Source organism: Xiphophorus couchianus, chromosome 3 (assembly GCF_001444195.1).
Source record: "Xiphophorus couchianus chromosome 3, X_couchianus-1.0, whole genome shotgun sequence".
NCBI lineage: Eukaryota > Metazoa > Chordata > Actinopteri > Cyprinodontiformes > Poeciliidae > Xiphophorus > Xiphophorus couchianus.
The window spans coordinates 16,324,864-16,340,238 of record NC_040230.1 but is presented as its reverse complement, the minus strand read 5'-3'; the positions used below and the strand labels follow the sequence as shown (position 1 = coordinate 16,340,238).

The 15,375-nt window shown below is 40.2% G+C and overlaps 1 protein-coding gene across 1 annotated transcript; it reads right to left on the bottom strand.

Annotated features, from left to right (window-relative positions):
* Window positions 1-23: 23 nt before the first annotated feature.
* Window positions 24-4,613, bottom strand: frrs1l (ferric-chelate reductase 1-like). Its single transcript, XM_028013232.1, has 5 exons — window positions 4,071-4,613; window positions 3,707-3,791; window positions 2,604-2,742; window positions 937-1,183; window positions 24-857 (listed from the first exon to the last, which is right to left on the bottom strand). The coding sequence occupies exons 1-5, from the start codon at window positions 4,273-4,275 to the stop codon at window positions 685-687; spliced, it is 849 nt and encodes a 282-aa protein (XP_027869033.1). The 5' UTR covers window positions 4,276-4,613; the 3' UTR covers window positions 24-684.
* Window positions 4,614-15,375: the final 10,762 nt, after the last annotated feature.

Here is a 15,375-nt window from a genome sequence, read left to right as displayed (position 1 = left end):
TGTGTGAGAAAAAAAGCAATCAATTCAAACAGAAAAGATTTTATTTTATATTTTATACTTGAACTTTCTTTTCATTTTCCGTTCTGGACATTTCACTTTTTTTTTTTTTAGGAATTTCAACGTGTGATTAAATGCTACATAAACTGTATGATGGGGAAATAAAGTATTATCAGTTCAATAAAATGTTGCTTATGTAAGACAATGTCGCCAGTTGTGTTTTCTCTGCTTTTATAAACAAGTCATTGCTGTGGCTGAGGAGGATGTTGGCTTGTATCCACATAAACACTGTGAGGGAACAGGAAGGACGTCCTTTCATGTCATTTTTCTTTCCTCTTTGCATTCCAGGAAGTTTCCACACAAGTTGCCAGCAAACAGCAGGATCCTGAAATGACTATCAGATTATTCATTGGCTTGTGTAAACACTGTCTTCTAAATCAAAGGATGCTGAAAAAGACTGTTTAATTTGAAACTACTCTATTATCAGATATCTGAAGCACATTTCTCCTCCATAACATTTGTTTATTTATTTGTCAAGATGAGTGAAGCTTGTATAATCTATCATGTGTCATACTTCTAAGATAGTCCTTATCTGTGCAAAGTACACATTTCATTATGGCAACCAACACTTTTTTTTATTGCTGCATGATCACCTCCTTCCTATTCAGTGCGATTGGCTGTGCTTGATTATGGCGTCCCCATGAGCAAATAGAAGGTGAGAGCTACTATGAGCAGCAAGCAGATAGGAGAATTGAAGGTCTGATAGGCTGTAGAGGGCATGAAGATGTCTTCATACTTATAGATGCTGATCATGCGGTCACTGACCGGAGGGTTGTCGATGTCGTGCCTTGTGATGGAACCTGTTGGTGCAGTGGGGGCTATGTTATGCTGTAATTTCCTGTAAAGAAGTCAGACTGATGTTTTGGTCTTCTTACGTACCTTGAATAGCAGGTCCCCATGCAAACAGGTAATACCAGGAAAGATGTAAGTCCACCAGCGTTTCCTCTCTCGGGACGTATAACGGTCGCTTGAAACGGCATGTCACGCGATTGTTCTCGAAGATTCCTTCTTCATCCCGAGCCGGGTTCCTCTTGATCTCCTTGGCCCATTGGCCAACGTTGTAAAAGTGGTGAATTCTCACACGCCCATTGTCATCATGAACGCACCCCATCACATCGTCTCCTCCCTGAGTCAGAAAGATTCATCGAGAAAAGAAAAGCTTTGTTTAGCAGTGACGTAATTTGAGGATACTGGTGATCCTGATTTAGCTGATGCCAATTGCTCTTTAAAAACTATATCAACATATTTAATCTGCGTATTGTTGTAGTGCCAATTCACCACAAATATTGTCTCAAGGCATTTTGCAAGAAAAAAATATACACAGAAATATGTGCTTAGTTAAATCCAAATAAATAATGACAGATTGAAAGTCATTTAGGTACTGTTTGGTCCTAGATATAAAACAATGCGGTCGAGTACAGTTTGTTGTTCCAGAAGATAAAAAGGTCTATTTTAAAGAAACTCAGCAGATTGCATTGACTCACCAACTTTGCAGCAAACACTGTTGAACAAATATGTGTCGTCAGGGGTCAATGGCTCAAGGCAAGCTGCCACCTGCACGACTGACCGTGCAGTCGTGCAGGTGGCAAGACTCAGATGGGCAGACACATAATCTGCCCATCTGAGAGTATTTCATAGTTACTATAGTTTCTGACTGGAGTAGCAACAAACAGCTTCATGTGGGCGCGTGCCGTGGTGGCGGAGGGGTTAGCGCGACCCACATTCAGAGGCAACGTGGCCTCGACGCGGCTGTCGCAGGTTCGACTCCCAGACCTGACGACGCTTACCGCATGTCTTCCCCCCTTTCCTGTCAGCCTACTTTGAAAAAGGGACACTAGAGCCCATAAAAAATCGCCTTGTGGGGCGATTTAAAAAAAGAAAACAGCTTCATGTAGCACTTGTGGATGAAGTGACAGACGGTGTGGAAGTTGTATCCAAAGAGGTTGCTCACAGTAACATGGGTGTTTATTCATGCTGCACCAACAGAGGACTTGAAGATTATGTGTGTACAGAGCTCTTCCAACAATACTTTTTATTTTTTAATATCAGTGTACCGTGTGTTTTACATGATGAACAAACAACATGGTATACACAAAGTAGAAATTAATATTATTTTTATAGTCACTGCTTCCAAGATACTTCCAAGATAGTCCTTATTGTAAATTCCATAAAATTTCTCTTTTTCCTCAAACACTGTTTGAGAGAGAAAGTCCTAGAAAGAGGTTCAATTAATCATATATCTTGTACTTTTGTTTGTTAAATAAATGTTTAAACAAAAACATGTCTAAGAAAAAAAAAACTTTTCTTGACTTGTCTAAAAGTAAGTGAGTAACACATTCTGACTGTTAAAATTGCCTCATATTTGCTGTTTCTCAACCTTTCATTATCATACAGTCAATACGAACCTGGATAATCAAATAGCAAACTATTCATTTTCTGACATGTTACCTTATAGAAAAAAATGCATGTTTTGATTAGTAAAGCAAATATGAATATGAACATTTACAAACAGGAGAAGCAATCGCAGGTGTTGCACAGCTTCTCACCATTTTCTTGTCAGAGGAGAAACCCACAGCGACCCAGCCGTCTGTGTCCGCACTCATCTCATACTCCACATCTGTACCGATGCGACGATAGCTCAGAAAGTAATCACACGTCTCTGCATCGCAGCCCGGCTTGCCGTACCTGCACATGTACAGGATGTATCCGTCAACAGAAAAGACACATACAAAAACCTTCTCCAAAAAGGTTTTGTTTTATCAGAGTTAAGGTTGACATAAACTCTGGCATTTTATTAAATGAATGAATACATCCTACTCAGATTCTACAGTTTCTTAGAAAATAAGTTCATATTCATTGAATGTCTTCACATTTTATCACTTTACAAACACAAATTAAATTTGAGCAGGATTTAATATGGTAGACAAACACAAAGTAGATCATATTTGTTTAGTGCCAGTGGAAGGAAAGTTCATACTCCTAAATAAAATCCAGTAAAACCAATTGAGACGTCACATCACCTAACAAATAACTGGATTTCACCTGAACATAATTTGGTGTTAGAGACTGCAAAACATGTAAGACTGGGGTTAAGGTTTACCTTCCAGCGGGACAACAACCTGAAACATACAGTCAGAGCTACATTGAAGTGGTTCAGATGTAAGCATAGTCAGTGTTAAAATGGACCAGTCAAAGCTAGGACCTCAACCTCAATTTGTGGTTGAAAGATGCTTTTCACAGACACTCTTCATCCAGTCAGACTGACCTTGAGATATTTATAAAAATGTGGTACATTCTAGTCTTTATAGTGCCAGGTGAAAGAGAAATCCTCCTCCCCTAATCAACCCCCATGGTTGCAGCTGCAGTTCCAGAAAAATTTGCCTCAGGACTTGATGCAAATGTTGGATTCACTTTTTGACATTTTATTTATTAAAAAAATTAAACTGTGTATAATTTTAACTCTGCTTTGAGTTGATCTAGCTCACAAAGTCATAATAAAAATCGCAATTTCACCAAATGTGAGAAGGATTTAAAAAGAGTGGCTCCTATAGCTCTGGTGAAATGGCATACAACCCATAAGAGGACATCCATAAAATGCATCAGCACATCAGTTTAGAAACAGAGGATGAATGGCTGTGATGTTTCTGACCTTATGCAGCCTTTGGTAACTCCGCAGTCGCCGACTTTTATCTTGGCAAAGGGATCGACTGGTGGAGCTGTGGGGAATGGATAACCTGCAAGATACGTAAACAAAACAACTATCATCTGTTTCTAATGATAAACTGGACCAGACGAGGAGAGGCCATCTGCTCTGTGTGGTAGGTGTGGGTGAGGAGGAGACTGGATCAGCAGGGAGCTGGCCTAGGTGCTGAACAGCCTTTACACGCAACATAAAGCACGTTTCCCTTTTTTTGTTTTTCTTCTAGGCCCCGCAGGCTCACTTTTTTTTTTTTTTTTTTTTTTTTTTCACGTATGCCCTCCTGGATTTCATCCAAAGAGAACCAGATCCTTACCATCATCAGACAAATATCTGGATTCCAGGAACTCGGAGGCGAATGTGCTGTAGGAATCCTTGTGATGCTCCTGATGGCCCGGCTCTCCGTGGTCGCCGTGGCCGGTGCGAAGCGCTCCTTCGTCGGTGGGGCTCGACGCGACCCCCCACCGTCCGCTCTGGCATAACATTACCGTCAGCCACACGACGCTCCGCAACAAAACCATGGCTAATAATGAAGCAGGAGGTGATACGCGAACACTACACGGAAGAAGGGTCGAGACTGGTCCTCATTTCTGTCTGAATGTGTCAATGGTTGCGGATTCATCCATGGCAGCGTCACGCAGTCATCTTCTGATGCCGTTTGTCTCTGTTTTCACAGAGAAGGGACGGGATGCGGCGTCGCTCACTGTGTGAGATTATCAGGCTAATTTCTTGCACAATTACCCAGATTTGTAATCCAATCATGTAACAGAGGCACGTGGCACTAATCCGCAGTGAAACCCAAAACCTAATTCTTTCTGGTTGTATTTAATCCATCATAACTCTCAGTCCGGTGAATGGTTTCGTCCTCATGTATCAGCCAATAAGCAGTCGCGACGTGCTGTTATCAGGGCCGATCAATAAGGGTTCTTGTTTTCACAACAATCCCATTAGACATAAATTGCGAACCACTGGGATCGGATCAAACCTCTTTTTCTATTTTTATTTTTTTTTTACATATAAATACACACCTTATTTTTCACTCTGCGAGTACAAATATCACTTCAGTGCACTTTTCAGATTTTTTATTTGTGGAAAACGTTTTTCGTGTTTAATTTTTCTTCTAATTCACTTCTATCTTTTGAACTGGTCTACATAAAATCCCACTAAAATACATTGTAGGTGGTTGTAGCATGACAAAAAATGATGAATGTTGTCAGGCATTGTAGGTCTACATCTCGTACTGTTACATAGATATATGTTACATTAAAACAGAAATGACTCGAAGACATGCCACACACAGCAAAGAAATACATTTTAAATAAAAAAACCCCCACAAAGGCCATCTTCCTACATTTATTTGAATAGTTAGGTTATGCTGAAAAATCAAATATTTCTCTTTTGGATTTGAGGAATTGGAATGGTTTTCATCAGTGTTTAAGAATCATTTACATTAGTCGCACTTTTTTTCCCTAATTTTTGATGGATGCGTTCAATGTGGCATCACATAAGTAGTGTAATACTGTAAAAATGTTTCAATATTTAATTTTATAAATTTTTTCCACTATTTCTTAACAGAACATAGTAAGAAAATAGGTCAAAACCTTTTTTCTTGGATTTTAACATTTCAAAATCACATGAAAGCAAAACGATAATTTGTTGTTGCAATGTCAACTGTGACCACTTGAGGGCGACAATAACCCATCGTTTATACTTTGCTCCCAGGTTCCTTCCATATTCAGGTAAATTAAAGATTTTGCTTTAAATACGAAACTTTGAAGAGAACAAGACACACTAGAGTTGTTGCATTTAATTTTATGGGTCCCACTGAATATGAACATTAATCCTATTACAAATACATTTAACGATGAATCAAAAAGATCAATGTTATTTGTCTAAAATTAATCACACTGTAGATATTTATTAGTTAATTTTGATGTTTTATCTTAATGTTTTGGTTGTTACCTTTAAGCATCATGTGTCCTAATCGCATTCAAACTTCAGCATCTACTTCTGTTACAGCAACCCACTCCGTATTCTACAGCACATCCGTATTTAAGCATGCAATGCAGTATAGAAACTGTACAATTTTATTGTATTAGAATTAGAGATGACCACATTCAGCAATTTCTACAAACTACAAATTGGAAACAAAATATGCTGATGCCAAAGTCAATGAAATGACCAAAAATTTAAAAAAATATAAGTTCAAATGAGATATTTAGTTTTTGATTTTAAAAAATAAGTTTATTTTTAAGCATTTTTTAAAATTTTGTTGAAAATAAGGAATGTTAAGAAATTAATAAGAAAGAAAGCTGAAAAGAAATCTCAACAATGACAGAAAGATGGTAAACTTTGCTGTTCATACAAGGATCCTGCAGGTGATGCTGATGTTACACTGTGTAGAAAAACTACCATGAAGTCTGACTGCCTTTTATAATTAAGTCAACATTAAATTCTTAAGTCAGAGAACCATCTTGTGTAAAAAAAGTAAATAAATAAGAACCTCCACTTTTTTTTTTATCAATTCAGAAACGGAGAAAACATTTCAATAATTACAAACAGTGATTTTAGGAATAAAATATGCAAAAGTTGACAAGTCTGTCAAATGTAGTTGCTACACATTGCTGCTATACCAAGATAAGTTTTGACAATATTTTTGAGAAAAGTATGAATCTTCATCTTTAAAACTTAAGATTAGAGAATGCATATCAGATTCATTTAACAACAGAGAAATAGCTATTTAAGCAGTGCTGAGGTGTAATCCTTTAATCGGACACAATCAAAAGTTTACAGTTTACATTGTTTTCCCTCTCAGTCAACATCCAGTTCATAAATATTTGCTTCCATGCTGTCTCTGATACCAAGTTATGACTGAGACTTAAACCTGACTCATTCCACTAACTTCAACCTCAAACACAAAAATGATTAAAACAATTTTTTATTTTTTTTTCTATTTTGTTCATCATCTTCTGCAAAGTTAATCTGGAAAAGGAGCTAGACAGGATTTTGCTTCCATACCATCTGAACAGATCATTAGGCATGAACTGAAGGGGGTTTCATGATGAAACTTCATGTCTGGTCTTAAAGTTGTGTTGATGGTTTACATTAGGTTTCATTATTTCATGCTTTGAACACAATGTAATCCACTCTCCAAAGGACAAGCAAATAAGCACGTAGCATAACAATTTTTTTTAATCCTGAGCTGCTCCCTAACACATTGGCGCCCTGGGCTGTGAGCCACATTGTCTGCAAGAAAAACAGCCACTTCATTGACATGATTTAGTCACCTAGAACATTTTAATTCTGCAAATTTCTTTATATCTTTCAGCACATAAATGCGTTTCACCCTCAGGTGACGCTACAAGCCTACATACATGTGCACACATGCAACACTGTGACCTTTAACCTCTCTGCTCTCCGCACACACTCTCTCTCCCTTGTACTGACACAAATCATCCTGATCAATTGCTCCTCTTGGTCTCGATCCGCCCAATTATCCCGTGTTTATCCTCCTATTATTTCTACAGTTACCTCGACCCTCCCTCTCTGCGTACCAATTACCATTCCGTGTGGGGGGCAATGCTTGCTGGGTAATGAGGGACTCAGGGCGTACCAATCTTAGCCTAATAGCCTTAAAGGGCCACTCATTAACACATATCCTCACCTCCATACCCGTATAACATGGCACAGGGAGAGATTGAGGAGCTGGATGGAAATGGTGGTAAAGAAGGAAAGAATGAGAAAGGAAAGAGGGAGAGTATGTGTGTATGTGCTGTGGGGGAGTGTAAAAGAGGTGGTAAATGTCAGCTGTGTGTCTCCTGGGCCCGTGAGACGAGTCAGTGACAGCAGAACAATGTCTGCTGGGTCCATTCAGAAACACAGCTGCTGTGAGAGCATGCATGGGTATGTCTGTCCTGCACATGGGAAGCTGCAGCTCAGAACACACATGGTTTGTGCCTCACACCGTTCTGAGCACGCACACGGCAGGTAAGTCCGGGATGCTGCTGGAGATCAGCAGGAGGGTGGATGGCTTAGTGAGAGCTGTCAGTCAATAGGAAACCCTGCAGGCTGAGTGCTTGTATCTTCACTACGACAACTTTTTTTCTTGAGTACAAATTGATGGTCCGGAAAGGTTTACCTGCTCAAAGCTGGATTTTATTTCATCACACCAAAGAATTGTACTAAAAAAGTATTTTCTCCCCAATGAAGCCCATTTTTTAATCCCCCAAAGATGGCCAATCATTTGACCATCTTTGGTCAGCTGGTTAGTGGGTGCTTTAAACAATTACACATTTGTGGAAATACGACTTCTTTGGATCGAGTCTAACATTAAAAACTCAATTCTAAGACCAGCCAGACCTGAACAAAATTATCCTACATCCATTTTGCATTCATTATGGCAAACTTAAAAATTGGTCAAATGTTTAATCTGTTTGCTAAAGTGAAAACGGAGGCGCTCACTCAGGGAACTATTAATTCAAGTTATCCCCTGCCTGTTTTCTGCCAAATGAGAATACTGTTAGCCTTTTAAATAAGTTAATTTAACTCCCTAGATTTAGTTTTAAAGCATGACAAAATTTAACTTCAGAAGAGATGTTAAGAAGATCATTAAAAGGAAATATTTAATAAAGTAAGCTGTTTCTCTTCCTTTGCCCCTTTCACTTCTAGGTGATTCATGCTGGATTATCTTTAAATAAGCACTTTATGTTATTCCCTACAATAACAGAAATAGAAAAGCTGCTGTCTTGGCACTTTAAACTCTCTTCTCTCTTTCTCTTGCAGGCAGAGGTGAGATCACTTATCGACTTCACCCTGCTTATAACACCAAGCTATTACCTCTGTCTCTGTGTCTCACACAAACAGTCATAAAGCAGGTTTGGGATGCCCACCCACAGGGATTCATTTAAGACTTGTCAGAAATCACTCTGCTCACAGTAAGCACTATTGGCATGTTCTCCCATCTAGATCTCTCTCCCCTCCTGCCCTCACAACTGTCTCTACCAATGAATGCTTATTACACTCACAGAGTAATCCTCCGTATTAGTGGGACAGGAGCAGGAGCATCTTTGTCCTATTTGCACACAAGGTTTAGTTTGTGCTGTTTGACTGCAGGGATCTCAGTGTGTACCAAAGGGTGGAGGGGTCCGCTGTGCTGATGAAATGTTTGCTTTACCGATAAGGAGGCGCAGATGAGGCATCGATCGGCGCTCATTAAACGAACATGGAAACATGCATTTACAACTTGAATTTGCAGCCTCTCGTACGTCACTCTCCTCCTGTGTGAGTGACTCTCAAAGCTTGTATTGACAGCTGACTTAAAACGCTTGCTGTCGGTGAAGTTATCCATTAAGCTGCACCGCTGCTCACTCTCTGTATAGACACACCGACTGGTCAGGGCCTTAAGAAGTGATTATAGTGCTGGGCAGGGGGAGCCTGGGGCCTTACTGTCATTAGTCTGGTTAATCAGAGCCTTGCTCCAGGTTAAGCTCCGCAGCCTCCAGAGACAGGCTGATGAGCTGAGAGCTGTGCCCAGCCTGCAGTGCTGGGTTGTGGGCTCCAGTGGCTCTCCGGTGGCCCCCCGTCTGCTGCAGCCAGTAATCTATAACTTCCCCCTGGAGTAAACGAGGAGGCTCAGGCTCCTGGACAACACTGACACACTATGCATGGTAATGAGACACACACCTGGTCACACACCCACACAGAGGACGTGTTGGCAATCATCTGTCGGTCTTGAGTTCCTCCAGCTCAGTTTCAGCAACAATCAGCCAGCAATGGCTTTATGGTAATGCTTGGTGTTATTTGACACCCCTTGAACTTTCCCAGACTTCATCATGTTACAAATTTCAGACTTTTCATTTGGATTTTATATGAAAGCAAAGAAAAAAAAGCTTTTCATGGTAAATGATTCATGTTTTCTTTTTAATAAGTAAAAATCTTAGATACCAACCACAATTTAAAGGGCATGTTTTTACCACCCCTGCATTTTTAGTGGCCAACATTTTTGCTCGTTAGTTAATCTTCTGTGGACTTCGCCAGCTGTTGCCACATGTTCTTCAGTTCATTTTGTTCTTGACTTGAACTAGACCACTCCAATGAAAACATAGTATGAGCTGCGTGTTCTATTGAAGCTCTTGCTGTATGTTTATCGTTGCATTCATGCATTCATGCAGAAATGTGAACTCAAGTCTTTTGGTCCCTAACAGGCTTTCTTCCAGGATTGCCCCATGTTTGGGTCTATCAGTTTTCCCATCAGCTTTGACCAGGATTCCTGTTACTGCTTGAAGAAAATCCTCACAGTATGATGCTTCCACCTCTATGAAACACGATGCGGAAAGTTTATTCAGGGTAATGTGCAGAGATACTCCCCCCCCCCCCCCCCCCCCCCCCCCACACCCCCACCTCTTTGCCCCCAGACACATACACATTTTTTGCATTTTGTCCAAAAACTTAACTTTTTTTTTGTCTTTTGTTCCCTACATAACTTGCTTCCAATTCTTCACATAATTTCTCATGGCTTTCTTTCAACAATTGTTTCCTTTTTACCACTCTTCCATAAATCAGACTCATGGAGCCCATGACATGTTCGTCCTGTTAGTAGAGATTCCTACCTGAGCTACAGGACTCTGCAGCTCCTCCAGAGTTACTCTGGGTCTCTAAGTTGCTTCTCTTCTTGTCTACCAGTTAAAGTGTCATTCTTTAGTTTGAAGTTGTGTCATACTATGTAGTGCTATGTGAGACGTTCAAAATTTGGGATATTGTTTCGCTACGTCTCCCTGATTTACGCTTCCCAACAACCTTCTCCATCTGGCCTTAACGATGGTTCTTGTTCTATAATGTTCTGTAACAAACCTCTGAGGCCTTAGTGAAAATATTGAATTCATCCCTGAGTTTTAATGACATACAATTGGACAAAGTTTCACAGGATTTTAGTTAGGTAGATTCAGAGTAAAGGGGTTAAATACGTACACATATTAAGATTTTTATGTGTTAAACATGTTTTGAAAACCATCTAACCAAAACTTTAACTCCTCGGTTGCAGTGTATTACGTTGGTTTTTCATGTAAAAATCTCAAAATAAGACACACTGAAGTTTGTGGTTTTAAGTGACAAAAAGTGAAAAGGTTTAATGGGTACGAACACTTTTGCAAGGCACTCTATGAATGCTTTCTACTGGCTCAGCAGAATGGGTGCATAATAACCATACACATAAATAAAACCACACATGACTTAAAGGGTCTCAGTGAACCTCTGGGGGCTGGGGGGCTAAACTAGGCTTGACTTCTCCGTCTCTGTGTCCCATGTGAGCTCATTAGCCCCAATCATAACCACTTCTCCATGTTTGCTTTGCACGCTCCATCCATCGACACTCCCCTACACCCTTTAACAGAATCGGGCAAAGAGTGAACGTGTGCCGCGGTTTAACAGCGGGAATGCAGGCGTGTTTAAAGGACGAAGAAGGTCAGAGGGTCCCGAGAGACCCCATGTTTCCCTATGGACTCTTCATATTGGGGTGAAAAGTAGCAAAATAAGTGGGTTATCAAGTGATGAAGTGGATGACCAGGATTTAGTTTGAACTCAGTGTTTTTGCTGCTTTTTGTGTCGGGTGACCCAGATGGGTGGTGAGGGAGGAGGGGAGTCGGCAGGACAGATAAAGGAAGAGGGTTTTCATTTAAAAAAATGAGTGTATGCTGCAGAGACAGGAAGGACCCCAGAGAGCAACAGAATGGGATGAGACAACAAAGAGCCTCCATCACCGTTTTAGTGAATAGATCTGTCCATCTATGGCTTTTTATCTCCCTCTGCTTTCTCTTTTTTTTTCTCCACTCCTAATCAGCCTCTCATTGTGCCATTAGTTGGTCCTGTAGTCTTAATCAGAGGCTTGGCACAGACATCGCTGCTATCCGCTGCCCTTCCCACATGCACACCGCAAAAAAACTAAATAAACACGTTTTAATGCAACACCAATCATGTCATCTCTTCAATAAGCCCCCCTCTCCCCTTTCTGTAGTCCGCAGCTCAAACATAACACATGGGAGGCTTGGCTCGCCCGTCCATCAGGCAGCTAACATGCTGATGAGTGCGTGCTTGCGCGTGTGTGTTTAGGCAACTTCCCAAGGGAAGGGGGAATGATTTTAACTCAGTAACCTGAATCACCTTCTATCCCAAATCTCTGCTGCATGAACACTGTACACACACACACACAAACGCGCGAGCACACTGTCTTTCTCTTTTATGCATTTCGGTGAGTGTGTATTGATAATGGCCATTAGCATATTTATGATCATTGCCAGCCTCTTATTGTTTGCTTGCTCCATTAATCTTCATCTGCTGCCTGCCGACTGACAGCTCAATCTAGCAGGCCATCACTGGGCAGCGGGCGTACAGGCACCCCAACACACCAACACGCCGTCTGAGGATGCAGGGAGTGTATCAACCATCGCGGGCATTGTCTCACACACCTGCAGGTTGATACACACATCCAGGCAGACAGCGTGATTGACATTCACCCCTGTGGGTGTAATCACAGGAGGTTATCCCAGCCCAGCTGCATGGGGCTCTGCTTGCTGCTGCTGTGCACCTCTGAGGCGTCAGACCCGCAGGCCGAGAGCTCCTCCTGGGCTGGATGTGGGAGATGGTACCCTTTGATCAGGGAGCACCACGAGCTGCTATCTGTATCAACATCTGTTTGAGTTGCACTAACTATGAAGCCCTTAAAGCTGGGGTGCGGTAACTTTTATTTTTTTTAAAAAAAAAGAGTTTTCTACCTATTTGTTAAAACTGTCACCATGTCCTGACAGTATAAATATGAGGCACAATCTGTCAAAAAAACAAAAAGAAAAAAAAACTTCTCCATGTCCTCCCAGTGCAACTATTGCCTCCTCCTGGTCAAAAACAACCAATCAGAGTCAGGAGGAGGGTCTTTGCTGTGTTAATTATCCTTGTGTACATGTTGTAGCATTAGTCTGTACAGTTAGTGTATATGCTTATTTTCCATAAATGAATAACTGGTAAATAAGAAATTATGTGACATGAAATCGCTTTGATTGATCAAAGTATAGGAACAATCCCAACTTTCCGCTGGTCATTAAGTCTTTACCAGACTCCTTCCTCAAACCAGTTCCCACCAGAACTCCACCAAGCTTCGCCTCCTGGCTAACAGAAACAAACGCTCCTCCTGCAGGCTGTCGGGAAGATATACGTCTCCTTCATCTGCATGGCTAATGTAATGATGGCATGTTCCTGGGCATGATGAGCACCCAAATGTTAATATGTTTGTTCAAAGCTGGTATGACTGAATGGCTTGCAGCTGATTACTTAGCTGAATGAGAGCTGGAAGCGGGCCAAGTTCAGCGGGAGGTCTGTTCTCCTGGTGCCTCTTCCTCTCTCCTCCCCGTCTTCTTCCCCCTCGCTCCTTCTCCTCCTTCTGCATCTCCCTGCTGCTCCAGGAAGAGCCGCCTGGGAGTCAGGATATCTGAGCGAATTAAGACTTAGGCCTAGCTGGGACATGAATTTAACATCAAAGATGAATCGGAAAGCAGAGCGCTAACGCTCTAAATTATAGATTGAAATCTTTGTGACGGATTACCCTGAATAGATTGTGTGGTTATTGATTGAATTGGGTAAGATTCAGGATGTTGACAACATTTGATGGCCTGTTAGGAATACTTCAACCCATTGGAAAAGAGAAACATCAATGCCACTGATATATTTGTGCATTAATTATGAAGCTGGAACCAAGAGGTGATAATTAGTTTGTGTCTGATAATTAGACTCCATCGTCATTCTGCTCCACTTCGGTCATTAAGCCTGGCACCGAATTTCTATCTCAAGCTTGCATTTGGTTATATTTTGTTGCTGACTCTTAAAGAGTCAAATTTTGGAAACATGACATAAAACAACTTAATAAGTTTGAGTTTTAGCAAACTAATTTGGTGGAAACGTTTGGACTTTTATGCATAAAAAAACTGTCCTGCCGCCTGCAGGACAATCACACTTGTATAGGGTCACAAAAGCTGCCTTGTAACGCTTATTTTGATTCCAGTTTTCTTTTTTCAAAGGATAGCATCAATGCTTTTAACTATTAAGTGAAACACTTATTGAAAATAACTCTTCTAGTAGTACCACACCACAGGACATTTTTCTATAAATCATAGGCAACACAAATTATCTTTATTTTAAATTCTAGACTGCTTTTGTCACTCTTTGTTTTTCTTTTTCTTAACTCCAGCTAGATTCTTGGAGAGCCGTTAACCTCTTTTAAGTGGTGTCTCAGGTCAGCCAGTCCCCGTCTTTATTTCGGCTAGAACGACACAAGCTGAAGCAAAATTTTAATTAAACCTAAACTAGCCTGAAAGTCCAGCTTTGCTAAGCCATTTGTTCCATCCCAACAACTTGTAAACCACATTCAGGCATTATTTAGAGATCTTTCACTTTTTAACATATCAGTGCTCATGAGAGGAAAATAACTACTTTATAGAAAATGTGGTTTTATTGAATTTTATTATAATGCCACTCCCAAATATTTGTCAGGAGAATAAGATATTAATATTTTATAGATTTGTGCCTAAAATCTTTGTTCTACTGTTTTTACTGCCTTAAGACGTGTCAGACCACAACACATAGGACTGAGGAAGTCATAATGCTTCCTGTTCCTGGGCCATAAAGCCTCTTTTATAGAGTCTATCTGTAACATTTGACTAGCAGAGATTATAGTCCTTTTACTGTGAACTCCCACAGAGACAGAAGCTATATGAAGCTTCGATAAATCATTCGTTTCCATTGTGGTATCAGTTGGTGAGGCTGTTTGCCAATGTGAGTGAAGACTCATGTAGTGTTAACATTTATGGTGTGTAAGCTAATATATGAGAGTAGTTTATGGAAGCAGTAAAGGCTGAAATACGTAATTCCCTCACATGTATATTGTGTAAAAGTGATTTTAAAGATGAGCCCTGAATACAGATTTAGAGCAGCTCAGTAAAGATCCTGCAGCTACTGAGAGAAAAATGCTAAATTATCTGGAGCTCAAACCAGGCCAGAGCAGCTTCATAAAACACTACTGATTCTTTGAGAAAAATTAGGATTATTTTATGCAACTATTGATTTAACCTGGTGTGTTTTTTTATTGATGGGTTGGACAGTAAATCTAATGCTCATTTAATATGCAGAAATTTGATTCAATCAATAAATATTTTTATTTCATTTTCTGTTATCCTCTAAAGAGGGCTTGATAAATAATTCTCCAAGCTTTCTTGAGGTCATTCAAAATCTGTACTTTAAATGCATTTTAGATGATTTTTCTCTAAAATCTAAAATCACGTTTTACATTATCATAATCTGCAATGGCAAGACAAATCATTTCTTTACATGACGTGCCTGAAATGCCAAGACAGGACAGATTTTTTAAGTATGAATGAATGGCTGTGATTTGATCTTCATGAAGGACTTAAGTCTCAAAAACCTTCTAGTGTGGCTGAAATTAAACAACCACACTAGTAATTAAACATTAAACATTAAACATTCCTCTACAGGGATGTAAAACACTTAATCCCAGTTATCACACCTGATTGTTGTTGCCATAGTAATTGTAATCAGATTATTGGTGAATACATCTGTATAGAAAA